Here is a 17,873-nt window from a genome sequence, read left to right as displayed (position 1 = left end):
AGAGTCTAAATGGCTGAAATCATAGATCTTTTGATTTTTTGAAATATAGGTTCTGCATTAAATATCAAATAGTATATGTGTCTTTTTTTTTAAAGTTAATTCTAAGGGGAACACCTATCTACATTTAAGTTCCTTCAATCCCAGAGAAATTATAAGTGGTCTGAACACTAAGAATTCACATAACATGAGGTACACTTCCAGTAATAATGGGACTTGGAAAATTAAATTCCAGAATACAGCATTTAAGAAAAAACAGCACTGAAGACAGAAATACACCATTTGATTCTTTTTTTTTTTTTTTTTTTTGCCTTTTCTGGATCGTAAAAAGAATCCTTTGGGACAAAAAGTCCTTGCTTCAGGTGAAGAAAAATAGAAGTTACAAAAAGAACCTTCTAATTTTATGATTTCATAACCTCCAGGGTCAGAGTATTATAGTATGTTCTGCAGGGTCTTTGAAGAAAAATGTAGTTTGAACTGGTAGAGTAAATGGAAGATTTAAGTTAATCCATCCATCGATCAACAAACATTTAATAAATATCCTTCAGTGTTAAGCATTCTAGGGATAGAAAAGAAGTTAAAAAGACTTCTTACTTTTAAGGAGCTTACATTCAAATCGAGGAGACAAAACTAAGACATGAACAGATTGTGTGCTTTGCAAAACAGTATGCAATGAAGTACTAAGTTTTGTTTGGTGCAGATCATAACAGTCTGTAAGAGTTCAGAGGTTAGAGAATGGCTTGACTGTTTACAAAACATAGTTGCTGCTATTGAAATTTTTTTGGTGTACTTGCTATTATATGTACTGGTTGTCAATAATCCAGAAGCAATTTTCATCAGGTTTTGAAATTAATGTATTTTATGTTTATGCTTTAATCTATTTCTGTCTGATATTAGAGGAATTAATTTCTAATAAAGAATGAAATGACACTATGAAGACATGATTTAGGACAGAATGCAAAACTGTCCAGCTTCTTTACCCTAACCTAGGATCCAACTAGTCTCTGCCTACTCCACTCAGGGAACTGATAACTGTTTTCTGATTGCGATACAAAATATGATCCAAAACATCTCTGCTGAAACTCTTCCAGCTGTATGAACTTTAAGAGTAAGAGGAAAAACTTAAGAAAAAGAAATATGTCAGCAAAGAGCACGCTCAAGTAGAGAACTACAGGTGCTATCAATAAACACAATGGAGAACAAGCATTTATTAAATGACTACTTGTGTCATAATAAATGCAAAGGCAAGATCTGCTTAGATAAAGGAGAGTTTCAATTTAGTTTTAAGAGTTCAGAGGTTTAAAAAGCCAATAATTAAGAGGTTTTTAAACTTATATAGATGAAAAGTTAGGTATATTTTAGAAAAAAAAATTCCAGTTTTATAACCCAGGATTTGAGCCTTCTCTTTGGTCCTAGCCTTGGTAGGCTAATTTCAAAATGTGTAAAGTCAAATTTTTATTTTTTCTTTAAGTTCAAACACTGTTGATGGGGGACTATGTATAAGGTTGACTATATTTATTCATCTATTAATTAAAGCTTTTTATGACAGAATTCATTGAAAATATTAAAGACTGTTGAACACTGTTTAATATTTTATATTTTTAGGCTTGTACCTGTAGCCATAGAGTTCAACCAGAGTTGAACCACTGCAGTGATTTTCAAATTTCAGAGTTTCATGGCCAAGAGTGGTCTGTCATTTAGATATTCACAAATTATTTTCTTTCTGAAATGAAACTCATTTGAATGTTGAAATTTCTATTCAGCTGAAACCGGAGATTGGAGAGTTAGCAACATAAATACTGAGTAACAATTGACCATGAATATCTTGGAATGACTGCTCATTTCCATAACTTTTAGCCCAAAGTAATCTGAATCTCTTTTCCTCAATAGAGTTCAATGGCTCCCTACATACTTCACTGAAAATGGAAATAGGAATTTTTAAACGACTGTAAGAATTGTACTAATAAAATTAAGGTGGCCCAGAACTTCACTTTTTCAAAAGTTACTTAATCATAATCTTGAGTTTATCAAATATATCAGTATTTGCCTTTTTTAAAAAAGTATTTAATATTACTTAGCAGCAGCACATGATATGCCCAATAGAGGTTCTCTGTTCTTATTAAAAGTACATGCTGGGGATAGCTAGATGGCACATAGTTAAGAGCACTGGCTCTGGAGTCAGGAGAACCTGAGTTCAAATCTTACCTTAGACATTAATTACCTAACTGTGTCACTTAATCCCATTGCCTTGCAAAAACAAAACAAAAGCACTTGGGTAGAGGGAAAGGGAATCGGTTAAATGGCAACAATTCGTATATCTGACAGTGATATGACAATTAATAAAGTCTAGTCAGCTTCATGGAGAACATTACAAGAAAATTCTGAGACTACTTCACATTTGAATAATAAAGATTGTTATTAAACAAAAATAAAAAAAACACTCTATTGTTTCTTTTCTCTATTTCAGTCATTTTAGACCCCCAAATGACAAAGCAGTATGACAATTGCTATCAAAATATGCAATATAGAAGGCTTTTGAACTTTTCTTCCCATTAGTTAGAAATAAAAAAACTCTAAAGTAGAATTATATACCTAACACTTATATAGAGAGCACTTGTCAGACTTGCAAAGTACTCAACAATTATGTGAGGTAGGTGTCATTATTACCATTTTACAGGTGAAGAACTGAGGTATATAAAGGTTAACTGATTTCCCAAGAGCAGCAAAGTCCTCTGCTCTATCCATAATGCCACTAATAGATTCCATGTATTATATATATAGATAGTGTTGGCAGTAGTAAGGAATGAAAATAGAAATATGAGACTACTAAGCTATATTTTCGTTAATAAATCAGAAATAGTAACTGGATGTAAAAAAGTCTAATTGATAGGTCAAAACAAGCAACTTCAAAAATATATACCTAAAAGGCAGGTAGATACCACAGTGGATAGAGGACTGGCCTTGAGAGTCAAAAGGATAGGAGTTCAAATCCAGTCTCAGATACTTAACACTAATTAGCTGTGGTGACCCTGGGCAAATCTGCTAACTCTGACTGCCTTACATCCAGGGTCATCCTGATTCATATCTGACCACTGGACCCAGATGTCTCTGGAGGAAAAAAGTGAGGCAGGTGATAGTATAGGGCCCCCTCTCAAATCCAAATCACTTGTTTATCATGGCATCCCCTCGTTCAAATCAAATTCATATGCTTGTCATGGCATTGCCTCCATAGATGTCATTTCTTTGAAAATGAACAATAAGAGCAGCTGATGGCACAGTGGATACAGCACTTGTCCTGGAATCAGGGGGAAGTGAATTCAAATATGGCCTCAGACACTAAGTAATTACCTGGCTGTGTGACCTTAGGCAAGTCACTTAACCCCATTGCCTTATTAAAAGAAAAAAATGAAGGACAAATGCCATCATCACCTAAACTTATTTATTGCATTTCATGCAGAAGAACCTATATCAATGAAATGTATGGAAGTATAAAAGATATTGCTGATAAAATTTTAGGTAACATACCAGAAACTCCTGGGGGTGTCTTAATGAATTTTCCATTAAAATGACCAATAACAGCTTCACATTTTTCTGTTGATTCCATCCTATTAATATATAAATACAAAACACATAAATATTTAGATATTTTTTATTTTGTTTTGTGCAGATATATAAGTATAACTAGGCATACCCTGGTAAAATGTGACTCAATACAAAAATATTTAGTTTATTATTTTATAATTAAAAATATTAAAGACTATCAATGCTCATGTTTAACTACTTAAAAATAATTGCTGTTTCCAACTGATTAACCCAATGCACTTTTTTTTCCCTAAGGCAAATGGGGTTAAGTGGCTTGCCCAAGGCCACACAGCTAGGTAATTATTAAGTGTCTGAGACTGGATTTGAATCCAGGTACTCCTGACTCCAGGGCCGGTGCTTCATCCACTGCACCACCTAACTGCCCCAAAATGCACCCTGGCTAGGATGGCCGGGAGCTGGTAATAGCCAGGCCGGGCCCCCCCAGGCCACCCCAATGCACTGTTAAAGTAACAAATAATAAGCAAAAAATGTATTTTTAGTGCTAATTATATTTATTTTGTTTGAATTCTTTGAAAATTTATATATGTGTGTTAAAACTGGTATTAATTATTTTCAAACTTTTTACTCTCAGGATCCTTTTCTACTTATATAGCTTTTATTTATCATGTAGATTATATCTATCAATATTTACCATGCTAGAAAATTTAAATTTAAAAAATGGTAAATTCATTGCAACATAACTTTTTAAATTAAAACTTTTCTTAAAAATAGTGAGAAAGTGACATTATTTTTGCAAGTCTCTTTAATGTCTGGATCAATGGAGAACAGATGGATTCTCATATTGTTTCTGTATTTAATCTGATTCACTGTGTTGTTTTGGTTGAATAAAATGCAGTCTTAAAAATATGTAGTTAGAAAAGAGAGGATTATTTTAACAAGCAAATAACATCTTAGTATAATTATAGAAATACTTTTTTATCTCACAGATTCTCAAAAGGGTCTTGGGAACCTCCAGATCACATTAGTAGAACTTCTGGTCTATAATATGCCTTAGGGAAACTAAGCTCAGATAGACTAATTACGAGTTCAGCCACAGATGATTAACTGAGCAGCCACAGCAATTCTGGAAGGTCATCTATTAAGTTATATCTAGAGGTCTATCTGCATCGTTAGAGGAATTATGTTCACTGACCAAAATTAAAGCTCCACCTAATTCTGAATGATCTGTTGGCAAAGGCTCTACTAGTCCCATCAAAATATTTAAAGTTTTGCAATAGCATGTGTGAAGGGGCAGTTAGATGGCTCAGTAGATAGAGCAATGGCCCTGGAGTCAGAAGTACCTGAGTTCAAATTCGGCCTCAGACACTTAATAATTACCTAGTTGTGTGGCCTTGGGCAAACCACTTAACCCCACTGCCTTGCAAAAAACAAACAAACAAAAAAACAAACCTAAAAATAATAGTGTGTGTGAATCAGTGGGATGCATCCAATTTTTTTTCTGATTCCTTAATAATGCTATAGTAACTTTTCTGACCCTGAACCAATTAAAACTACCTGAGCAACATGAGCTAAGAAATCTGCACTGATTTCATCTCAATTACCAATAGCTTCAGTATTAGGCTTCAAGAAAGAAAGGAAGGAAGGAAGGAAGGAAGGAAGGAAGGAAGGAAGGAGGGAAGGAGGGAGGGAGGGAGGGAGGGAAGGAAGGATAGAAGGAAGGAGAAAAGGAGGGAAGGAAGGAGTAAGGGAAGGAGAGAAAGAAAGAAAGAAAGAAAAAGAAAGAAAGAAAGAAAGAAAGAAAGAAAGAGAAAGAAAGAGAAGAAAAATGGAGAACTTGTTTGCTATTTGATAGCTTTAGTATTTCCTTACACATTATAGAATTATATTTGATCTAAACTAAGCAAAAAGTCAAGTTTCTCATCTTAATAATTTTTCTTAAGCATTCTATTACATAAAGAATCAGTTTTACTTTGCTTTATTTTATTGAGGAATATTCCCAGACTGGAAATGCAGTGAACACTCATGGACTAGTCTATTACTGATCATGATGGGAGCTTTGACCAATTTCCAAACTGGGATGGTTCACCTCTCCTTAGAAAAATGAATGAAAACCTCACCCTTCCCAGTGGGGCTCACCATATCATTAATGGAGCCACTTGATTAGCTTTAGTCCACTGCAGCCCAGCACTCCTGAGCTAAAGCATACAGTAATCTCACTTTCCATAATAATAATAGGGATTATAGTTCTGTAGCAGTACACCTGACAAATATCAAATGTTTTATAAAAGTTAACAGAGGCAACAAGGAGTGCCAGACTTGTAGATCTAGGTTCCAAACCTACTGCTGAAACTTCCTAACTCTGTGAACATGATCAATTCCAACCTCTTTAGATGCTATATAAATGTTGGCCATTACACTGATGACAAATTTCTATCCACTAAAGGGAGAAAAAAATTATCTGAAGAGTGTGTGTGTGTGTGTGTGTGTGTGTGTGTGTGTGTGTGTGTGTGTGTGTGTGTGTTTGAGTGTATGTAAGTGTGTCATGATGATTATCTTTGTCACTGACACAACAATTAATGCTAGGAAATTTTTCCCTAGGGTTTCCCAAAATAGCCTTCGCAGATTTAAAAGTCCTATTGGGAAAATTTTAAATATCTGAGAACATACAAAAATATTTTAAAATCAAAATTAGTGCCCCATTGCATTTAGTCATACCTTTCCCTCTTTTTCTACTGCTTTTTTAGTTATTCCTTTGAAACATCCAAAAAGGTAATTATGTCCTTTAGGTACATAAAAATAGCTAGATCAATGAAACATAAAGAATGTGCCCCCCCCCCCCCAAAACATACTTACCTGGCAAAGCCAACACCACGACTTGTTCCACTGGAATCACGCAATATCCTTGTAGAGATTACTTGTCCAAATGGTTTGAGCATGTTTTCAAGTTCCTGCTCATCCATGGACAGTGGCAAATTAGAAATATACAGGTTTGTAGGATCTTGTTCCTGTTGCTGGAACAAAATAAAGTTACTCATTAATTTCTCAAGAGAAAAAGGTGTGAAATCAATGACCAAAATGATTTGCCATAATTATAATTATACTTCTCTGACCTCCATCCTATACACTACTGTCATTGTAATTTTCCTTAAATGTATGCCTGCCCAAGTCACTCTCCTACTTGATTAACTCCAATGGCTCCCTATTGTCATTGGATAAAGTTTAATTTTTTTACAGTTTTTGTAGCCCTTCTCAACCTGCTCCCCATCCATCTTTCCAAGCTCACTGAATAGTATGTCTCCAACTCTTATCCAAACCATTGGTTTTCTCTTTGTTCCTAATATAAGTTACTCCATCTCCCCTCTACATGCCTTTGCACTTGATATTTCCATCTTAAAATGTATTGCTCTTCAATTCTGCCAGTATTTTTTCTTCCTTCAAACTGAGCACATATAACATGTTTTCATACAGCCTTTCCTAATCTCCCTTCACTGTCCCATCCCCTCCAGGAGATAGTATTTATCAACTCAAACTGCCTTACTTTTAACTACTTTGCAATTATTTGTATTTATTCTTTTTATATTTATTTAGCAAGAAGCCATGTAATGTAGAAAACTGTCTGCAACTGGGCAAATCTGTATTCAAGTTTTACTAATGAAACATTAATGATTGTGTGACCTTGGGCAACTTATTTAACTTCTCATTAATCTAGGCATTATCAATCATGCCTAGGCCCATTTCTTCCATATTTATTTATGTTTTGATGATATTTATATATTTTTTTAGGTTTTTTTTTTTTGCAAGGCAAATGGGGTTAAGTGGCTTGCCCAAGGCCACACAGCAAAGTAATTGTATATAAAACTGCTAATCTTCTATGCACAACTCGCTATTCCTTTCTTTCTTTTTTTTTTTTAGGTTTTTTTGCAAGGCAAATGGGGTTAAGTGGCTTGCTCAAGACCACACAGCTAGGTAATTATTAAGTGTCTGAGCCCGGATTTGAACCCAGGTACTCCTGACTCCAAGGCTGGTGCTTTATCCACTACGCCACCTAGCCGCCCCCCCACCCCAATGATATTTATAGTTATAAAAGTGCTTGCTGTCTTCACATCAGACTATGAGCCCTGTTAGTAGGGATTGATTGCCTTGTTTTTTTGTGTTTATAACCTCAGCATCTAGTGCATAGTAGGTGTTGAGTGAAAAGTTTAGGTTGCCAAATTATGGATTCCCAAAAAGAGTGTTTTAAAACATGGACATTCACTCAGATAGGTCAGCTCTGATCACATATTACTGTCATTGTCTTGGCAACAATGAAAGGTAGAAAGTCTGAAAGGCATTGCTAATTTGGAGAGAACAGAAGGAAACTCTTCTATGATGTTTGCTCTATTTACCTAAAAATAGCCCAGCTCATTATATGCTATTTTTAGGTGAACAATTCCAGCATACAGTTGTGAGAGCTTTGTACATAACTGGCAATTATGCATAATTGTTTAATATTGAGAGTCACAGATTGTTTTTGAATCAGGTCATTTGGAGCCCCTAAGACTACACTTCTCTGATCTGACCATTTGGAATTTTTGTCATTTTCAAACCTTCTGGATTTTGATTAATTGCAGGTAAATGGGAAAGGGAATATTTGGAACAGATTTCATCACCAAGACCTAAACATCTCAGCCAAGTTGCACAAAATATTTGGCCAAAAATACTATGAAATAAGACTGAATCAAAACAGCAGACTGAAAGCTAAAGACAAATTATCACAGATGATCTTTTTCTTTCTTTGTAAAAGAAGAATCAGCAAAAACCAAAGACATAAAAATGAATCTTTTAAAAGACTGAAATTTCTATGAATATTCATTTTGGCACTGATATAAATCACCAGGGGAAAAAGTTTACATTAGATCAGCAATATTTCCTCAGAAATTTATACTTCACAATAAAAATTTTGGGATGCAGATAGTCTTCATGATTCTAGAATTAACTTATTCTTAGATTCTATTAGATAATTATACTTTTTATATATTGAAGAATGCAGCTTTTAATAAGCATGGTTAGTAAAACCTTTCAGTGATATTACAGGCCTTGGGCAATACTATCATACTCATAATAGTTTGCATTTCAAAATGTAGAATGCTTGGGAACATACAGTGAAAATGTATTCTGTATGCTTTCTAAGTCCAACTTTACAAAAATATTACTAGTTCTATGTTTATGCCAGTTTAAGTCTATTACTGTCAAGGGCGCCACCATACCCCCCCCCCAGTGCCCCAGGCTTACAATTCTAGACTCTTTACTATCTCTCAGCTCCTTCTTCATATTTAATCTCCTCTTCAAGGTTTCTGGATTTCACCTTTGCAACATCTCTCTAATATGCTCCTCTGAAAGGGCCACTTCCCATTATCTCATACTTGGACTATTGCAATAGCTGTCTGGAGGGTCTGGCTGCCACAAGTTTTCCCTAACTCTAGTCCATTCAGCCCTTAAAGTGATTTTCCTGATCATATCATTTCCCTGCTCAATAAGCTCTAATAGCTCGCTTTCACCTCTAAGATCAAATATGAAATGCTCTGCTTGGCCCTCATAATCCATCATAAACTAGGCTCAAACCTCACCCACTTTCCAGACTTCTTACACCTCAGTCCCCATCATGTCCTTGATGTTCAATGAACAAGAAACTCTCTGACTCAGCTCTGAGCCTTTTTACTGACTGTTCTCCCTGCCTAAAATCCTCTCTCGTCTCATGTCTGACTTCCTAGGTCCCAAATGAAATCTCTCCTTCTCCAAGTAGTCTTCCCCAATCCCTCTTAATCCTGGCCCTTCCTCTATCACCTATTTCCTATGATGCTGTGTTGTTGTTGGAAGACCACAATATCAGGGAGGTGATGCCATGACAAGCACATGAATTAGATTTGAGTGAGGGAGTACTGTGCTAAGTCACCACTCACTTTCTCCTCTAGAGCCATCTGGATCCAGTGACCAGATAGGAATCAGGTCAATTGAAGATGACTCTGGAATTGAGGAAATCAGGATTAAGAGACTTGTCCAAGGTCACACTGCTAGCGTCAAGTGTCTGAGGCTGGGATTTGAACTCAAGTGCTCTTAACTTCAGGACTGCTACTCTATTCACTCCAAGTGGCCCTGTTATACTGTCTATACTTTGTTTGTTTGTACATATTTGTTTATATAATCAACTAATCTTCCTTAGATGTGTCACAGAAAAGAATACGTAAATCAGTGAAGCTATTGGGAAAGACTTGTCAATTTACTTCTAGTCATAGAAAAGTACCCTGAAGTTGAAAGACTTCAAAGAGATGGGCATACCAGCTCATCTTACTTTGTTTCATGAAGAACTTGTATCCAGACCGAAAAGCAAATGTTAGAATTGAATATCTAAGAACTGCTTGAATTAAGATGGGAAAAGAAGTATGACAAGGCTTGTACACTGTCAGTTTTTTCCCCCCCCTTTAACTTCTATGTAGACTATATCATGCAAAATGCCAGACTCAATAAATCAAAAGCAGCAATTAAGGTTACCAGGAAATATCAATAATTTTAGATATGTAGATGATACCATTCTGATGGCAGAAAATGAGTTAAGCTCTGGATGAGGGTAGTAAAAGAGAACATAAAAATTGGCTTGAAGTTTAATATCAAAAAAACTAACACCTTGGCAACTGTTCTCATCATTTCCTGGCAACCAGAAGGAGAAAAAAAAATGGAAGAAATCTCCGATTTTACATTCTTGGGCTCAAAGATGACTGCAGACAGTGACTACAGGCATGAAATGAGGATTCTTGTTTCTTGCAAGGAAAGCTATGGCAAATAGCATACTAAAAAGCAGAGACATCACCTTTCTTACAAAAGGCCATATGGTCAAAGACAAGGCTTTTTCAGTAACAATTATATGGCTATGAAAGTTGGACTATAAGGAAAGCTGAGCACTGCAGAATTGATACTTTTGAATTGTGGTGCTAGAGAATTGTTTGAGAGTCCCTTGGACAGTAAGGAGATCAAATAGGTCAATATTTAAAGAAATTAGTTCAGACTATTCGCTGGAAGGTCAAATACTGAGAAGTTTAAATATTTTGGTCATGTAATAAAAGATAGAACTCATTGGAAAAGCCCCTGATGTTGAGAAAATAAAGGCAAAGTAAAAGAGGATGAAAGAGATTGAGATGGATAGTGTCGTGGAAGCATGAACATGAACCCAGACAGACTTCTGGCGGAGAATAGAAAGGCATGGTGTGCTATGAAAGACAACAACAAGAAGGTTTACCACTAATTCTATAGTAGGTATCTTGAAAGGTCAGATGATGGTCTTTCAAGCAAATAATAATTCTATTTCTCTCATCTTTCCCCTTCCCTCAACTTCCCTGCTAATACCTTCAGGAATTTTACTTCAGGAAATATGTGGAACAAACAGATGTATACATGGAATTGCACAGTGACTGCGAGTCTTTAATACAGAATCTAAAGATTTTGGATATGAGTCTTTGTTCTGTCTTTATACAAGCTATATGACCGTGGCAAAAATCGTATTATTCAGTTTCAGATTTTTCTTCTGTAAAATTAGGTGATGGGTGATCTTTAAGAACCTTTGTAACTTTTGAAAGCCATTGTATTTATGAACTCTAAAATCCTATGACTTCCAAATAAGTATTTTATGATTTTCATTTAACCAACCAACCAACCAAAACAGGATTCTCTCTCTAAATGAATAAATAGACTATAGTGGATCTTATGACCTGAGTCAGCCAACTGAGATTTACACTTTAAAGTACCCAATGTTTGGTGTAATTAAAGATGGAAGAAATGCATTGCAGTTCACATCCTAACCAAGGAATACTAAAATACTTGTTAGAATTCTATATGATATATATTTGCACATGCCACAATTTCTATGATGTAGTCTCCTCATCTCTGCATTGCAAAATTCTTGAATTTTAAAGACTGACTTCCATTTGGTTCAAGGTTCCCAATCCCTTTCAAGAAATTCTTATGTTTGTATCATCATCCAATCATCCAGTGTTCTTCAGGGAATCAAATATCCTGATGTGTCATATAAAAGAATTCATATTTTTAAAACCTTATAAATTCAAAATTTAAAATCACTGCAGAAAAATTCTGAGAATTTATCAGGTTTCTAAACTGTTTACTTCATGTAGGGTAAAGCACCTCTTCAAGCACTGAGGTCCATTAAACTAAGGAAAAAAAGGCAAATTATTTGCTGTCTCCACTGCACAGTGATAAATAGCCCTTCTCAGTCTGAAAACCCCATTTACAACTCTTTTTCTCAAATAATCATTTTCTGGCACTCTCTTCCTAAAAAATAATAAATTTAAAGGATCATCATTAATAACACCAGTCATTTTTAACATCTAATTTACCAAACTGTATTGATCAGTTTTTGAAAAAACCCAATTAGTAGTAATATTATTTTAAGTCACTTCAATTGCTTTAAATAGTCAAATTAACTGCAAAGGACATATGAAGAAAACTTCTATCTGCATTCAGAGAAAGAACTGATAAATAGAAGTATGTATAGAATAATATTTCATAGTATATACCCATTTGTGTCTAATGGTAGTCATCTCTAAGGTGGGGGAGGGGCAAAGGAAAAAAGAAATTTACATGATAATTTTATTATATATTTAAAGGAATACTAAGTTGTATACAATGGATTTGCAGTTTCATTTGCAAGCAACTATTTATTATACCATGTTATGAAAATGTGCATTTTATGCCATAAATTAATAAAATAATTTTTATTAGAAAAAAACAATTATAAACCACAAATATGCTTTTACTACATAGAAAATGATTTGAAACATAATGCTATCCTCTATTTTTATGGGTAGTGGGCAAAAATAGAAAGTATGTGAGGGCAAAGGATCCTTTCATGTCCTTAGACATGAGAAAGTTTCAACAGCTTCTTTATTAAGTAAAGAACTAGATTCCACATTGGCTATAAGAGAGGGAAACAAATGGGTACTAATGTTCACTTAAGTTGAAAAGTGGTGCTCAGAGGTGTAAAGCTCTCAGCCATCATCTGAAAGGAATTAACAATAACCTCCCTGTGTGTAGAACAGTTCCTAAAATGCAAGAAAAGGACTTGGCAGGATGATCAGACATCTGTTTTCTCTTGCACTGAATAGGGTCACCAACCAACAGATAGCCATTTAGGACCATGTGACTACATGCTGCTCACAGCATGGTGAATCTTCTCTTCAAAGAGGGATTAAAATCCCAGCTTGCTTTCCTATTTGGCTGTTCCATAGAGAAATCATTTTCAAGTTTACTATCAAACTGTCAACTAGAAAAATATCAAATGTGCCTTTAAATTGGGGATAATCTGTTGAAATTTAGAAATCCTAAATAGGTAATCATATATATATATATATATATATATATATACACACACACACACACACACACACACACACACACACACACACATACATACATATATATATATAAAATCAATGTCATTTTCATTTACATGGCTATCATTCACAGATGAAGCCTTTTTTGTTAGTTATCTCACTTTAATTTTTGTAGGTAACATAGTGAGAAGAGTAAAAGAAGGCTAAGAACTCAAGAGAGAGAGAAAAGGGATGCAATAATGATCTTTATCGAATTTGCCTTCCCGGTATTGTTCCCTCTTTGATTTCCTGCAGTCAAATTTTAATAGACAGCAAACTGGGGGAGGGGTGGGTGGAGTAGTGATGGAAAAAGAAACATCCAGCTCTGGGAATTCTAGAATGTGGCCTTTTGACCACCTTCCATCATTGGCTAAACTTCTTGGATTAAAATGGGCTATTAGAGGTTATAGATAGTCCTTTTTTTCCCCTCCCAGTTCTTAAAAAGTACAAATCTGCATTAACTGCTAGCTATTTGCTAAATTCAACAAATTAAATTCTGCAAAATTTATTGATTCTTTCTAATTGAAATCTGAACTTTTCTTTCTTTAAAAAAATGCATTTATTGATATTTTTGTTTTTACATCAACATTTCTCAATGTATCCCTTTTCCTAGAAAGTCATCCCAAAGAACAAAGAATACAGAAAAATACTTTGATGAAATTAATATGCCAAAAAAGTTTTGACATTATCTGAAGTTTTCTACATCCACATTTCCTCACCTCTGCCAAGAAGTTAAATTTCCACAAGCATTAGAGAAAATACCTTTCCCTTTTAATTAACTTCTCTGAATAGGAGAACCGATTGTGGCGTATTTACTATCCCTTCTAAAAGCTAGAGGTTTTGTTTTTTTAAAATAAACTTTCAGGGCAGCTAGGTGGTGCAGTGGATTAAACATCGATAGGTCCTGGAGTCAGGAGGACCTGATTTCCAATTCAGCCTCAAACACCTAGCTGTGTGACCTTGGGCAAGCCACTTAACCCCATTGCCTTGCAAAAATTAAAAAAACAGAAACTTTCTTATTCAGTTTTGAAAATCTATAGGGCATCATACTATTTCACACATACTATGCTGTGTCTACCGACATAATTCTCTCCAAAGCTACCTTCTTTTACCAGTGCAGGAAATAGTTGTCCTTGCTCATATTTAAATAGTTCACAGTCTAATAATGGAGGAGATAAGAAAAAAATTGTCTATGTAAAAACAAGATATCTAAAAGATTAATTGGAAATAACCATTAGAGCAGAAAGTCTTCTAGAAGGTAGGATTTTAGCTGCATCCAGAAGGCCAAGATAAGAAGGAAAAGATAATAAGTGTAAGTGAATGGAGTTGAGAGATGGAGTGACTGACTCACTGGAAGCACAGCAAAGAGGCCAGAATAAGATGGATGGCATAGGACATGGGAGTGAGTTAGGTTGAAAGTCAGGAAGGGGTTAGGCTATGAAGCACTTTGGAAGCCAAACAAGATAATTTATATATGTTTACTGAAGTGATAAAGAAATATTAGCCTTATTTTGCTCCTCTCACTAAGTTACACACAAAAATTAAAGTGAGATAACAAACAAAAAGGGCTTCATCTTTGAATGATAGTCATGTAACTGAAAATGACATTGATGGCATCTATTAACAGAAAAGCTCATATGGGCAGATGATTACCTCTTACGATTTCTGAATCTCATGAAATTATCATAATTGTTAAAAGTCCATTTGATATGTCTAATTGACAGACTGAGAGCAAACTTGAAAATGATTTCTCTTTAGACAGTTTGGGGCTGGGAGGGGGTGTGTGTGTGTGTGTATATATGTAAGAAATGATAAGATCTGTATTTTAGTAATATCAATTTAACAGGGGAATAGTAGAAAGATATTTGAGGTACGTAGACTCACTACCAGGCTACCACAATAATCTAGGCAGTAGATGTTAGCAGCCTGCATTTCCTATTTTAGGTCAAAACTCTGAGATGAAGCCCTTTGTTTTCTTAACCATTTGCTGGATTTGAAATAAAACATATAATTTTAATTTGCATTTATCTTGCTAACAAAACAATCTTTCATCTTTTTAGTACTTTTCATTTATTCTCTAAAAAAAGTCATCACACACACACACACACACACACACACACACACACACACACACACGGAGGTGATAGCCAAACCCCTCCTCTGGTCTCATCATGACTGCTTGAAGATAATTTCACCTATTCCTGACTATCTTCTGGCAGAGCCTGTACATTCCTGCCTGGATGGAGAGAAACCCCATTTAATTGTGTTCCTTCTACTGGTCTTCTTGCTTGGCCTTCTTTGTAGAGATAGAAGAAAAACACCATTGAAAACATCATTCCTTTGGCTCCCTCCACTGGTCTGCTTGCTGCATCTAAGAGGACTCTATCCTGAGGCCAAATCCTAAAGATGGTGATAACCTAACTGAACCCATTGGTGATTCTCACCTGATTATACCTTCCCTATGCTAGCTATTACCCCAACCCTGTTCTCTATTTCCCACTACCAGTTGCCCAGCAACCTAACCCCTCCACTGTTTGCCACTTTAAAGCTACCCTTCTCTTCCTCTGTGCTTTCTGGAATACTTGCTCCATGAGAAACAACTTTTCCATTTTATAGCTTTTTCTTTTCCATTTCCTTTGGCTTTCACTGAGACTGTGACATCCTGCTAATCTCAACTCCCTATGGCACAGCCATCCCTGCCAGCCCTGGTTATACTTTCACTTATTTTCCCTGACTGACTAGTCAAGTTGATGGAGCTGGAAGACTCCTTTCTCCCTACTGCTAACCCCAAGCTCATTCTTTATTACTCTTTCTATTTCTGAAGTTTATTCAGTCTATAAACCTCGTAATCATCAAAATTCTGATGGCTAATGTCTACTGACCTTCAGGATAATCGTTCTGTTACCTTGATTAATTCAATGACTGAATCACCTATTTCCTACTCTCTTACTATGGGACTTCAAGAAAGATAAAGATTAGATAGATATGGATGCATAGACAGAATGCACTCTTTCAAACATCTAACCTCCTAACTTACTTATTTCTTATGATCCTACCCTCTTACCCCCATCTGAGCTACACATGAGGATAGTCATATCGATTTTGCCACCACCCACAAATGCTGTTTCCACATTCAATAATCTGAAATTACCTTATTTGATCACAATCTACCTCTTCTTCATACAAACCCTAACTCTGTTGTTTATCTCCACTGTGACCTGCAATTCCTCAATCCAGTTCTTTCCTAGGCCATCATACCTACACTGGTTGTCCTCCCTTCCATTACCCATCTTGACCCCTCCTATCTTTTTCTCTAAGAACATCCTTTCACTAGTCTTATTTTGCCAAGCCTTGGGCCTTGGATTTCTATCACCATATGATGTCTTTGCTTCTACTTATATGTTGCTGAATGAAACTGGAAAAGCCCCCACAAAACCATACTGACTATTTACTACAGATTTCATAAAGTCAACTTGGACTTTCCATGAGGTAGGTAAATCCTCCAAATATCCCTGACTGATTCACTATCTTATAGTGTCCTTTCAAAATTTCCCCCCACCCTAGAAAAATTAAGATCACTCCCCCTGAATTCCCTCTTTTCCCTTTCTTATCTCATTCACTCAAATATCTTCTGCTACTATCTCTTCCTTCATTACTGCATCACATGAACAGGTAGCCTTTTCTGTCAAGGCAAGCCCCTCTACATACACAAGAAATCCAATTTCAGGACATTATCTCTAAAAGATGGTCCCTTCTATCACCCCCATACCTCCAGGTTATTACTAAACATCTCAAACCGGATATCCTGTTGTTTTGTTCTTCAGTAGTATCTGACTCTTTGTGACCAAGTGGCCGCTAATGAATCAATGATGTCCATGGGGTTTTCTTGACAAAGCCCCTGAAGTGGTTAGACATATTCTTCTCTGGTAGAGTAATGTGAAAAAGATTATGTGTCTTTCTGACTCCAGGCCCAGAGCTTTAGCCACTGAGCTACCAACTACTTCTTTCAGACATCTTAAACATAACATGTTTGAAATTAAAATCTTTCTCCTAAAACCCTTTTTTCTACACTTCACCATGACTGTTGAGGGCAATACCATCTTTCAAGATATCTAAGTTTGTAGGTGTCATCCTCTATTCCTCATTCTCAATCACTTTCTATATCTAATCTGTTGCCAAATCCTGATAATTTTGTTTCCCTAAGCCATGAAAAAGACCCAGTCAACATGACTGATATTCAAATACCTGTGGCTTCAGGGAGAGTCTTAGGTTATTTTAACATGTAACCCCTCCCCCATGTCATTCTTCTAGCATTTAAAATAACTTTGTGATTTTAATAATGAATGTTTTTAGAGTCATTTCTAAGAAACTTCATTTTTATCTACACTATGGTGATCTGAAGAGATTTGTAATTTGCAAAATCTTGGCAATTGCCAGATTATCAATATATATATTATAACAGCTATAGAAAAATGATGTGGGTAGAAACAATATTTCTTAGTCATTTTACAAAATCAAGCCTCTTAAATAGATCTTTGATAGCTTTCATGTCAATCATGGGAAAGAATGCATTCAAACTATATTATTGACAAGATATGATGTCACTTATTTCTAAAATACCTCTGAGAACTAATATTTATAATACTGTTTCACCAAATAACTCAGATGCTAAAATAAATATTTTAAAACACTTTGAAAAGGTGTTAAATAATCACAATAAGATTTTAATCTTAGAAACCACTTTTTTCCCCAAAAATACCACTAGAAAAATCATTCAACCTGCTGGACAAAAAAAAAATAGACTACAGATTACTCAACTTTCAAAATTTTCATTGTTTTTAAAGTGAAAATAAACATCACAGAAGTTAAAAATGAACCGAAATGAAGGTAGCCCCAACCCTGGGTTCTAGTTCCCAT

The 17,873-nt window shown here is 35.3% G+C and overlaps 1 protein-coding gene across 4 annotated transcripts in view; it reads right to left on the bottom strand.

The window, feature by feature from the left end:
* RBMS1 (RNA binding motif single stranded interacting protein 1) overlaps positions 1–17,873 on the bottom strand; it is a 257,733-nt gene that overhangs the window by 46,587 nt on the left and 193,273 nt on the right. For all 4 annotated transcript variants that reach the window (XM_074215867.1, XM_074215870.1, XM_074215866.1 and 1 more), the window contains exons 5-6: positions 6,394–6,551; positions 3,523–3,602 (exon numbers count right to left, since the gene is read on the bottom strand). In XM_074215867.1, coding sequence (XP_074071968.1) covers positions 3,523–3,602; positions 6,394–6,551 — 238 coding nt within the window. The remainder of the gene's footprint in view (positions 1–3,522; positions 3,603–6,393; positions 6,552–17,873) is intronic.

This window comes from Macrotis lagotis, chromosome 1 (assembly GCF_037893015.1).
Source record: "Macrotis lagotis isolate mMagLag1 chromosome 1, bilby.v1.9.chrom.fasta, whole genome shotgun sequence".
In the NCBI taxonomy this organism is placed as follows: domain Eukaryota; kingdom Metazoa; phylum Chordata; class Mammalia; order Peramelemorphia; family Peramelidae; genus Macrotis; species Macrotis lagotis.
The sequence above is the reverse complement of the archived record's forward strand: the minus strand, read 5'-3'. Positions and strand labels throughout refer to the sequence as shown.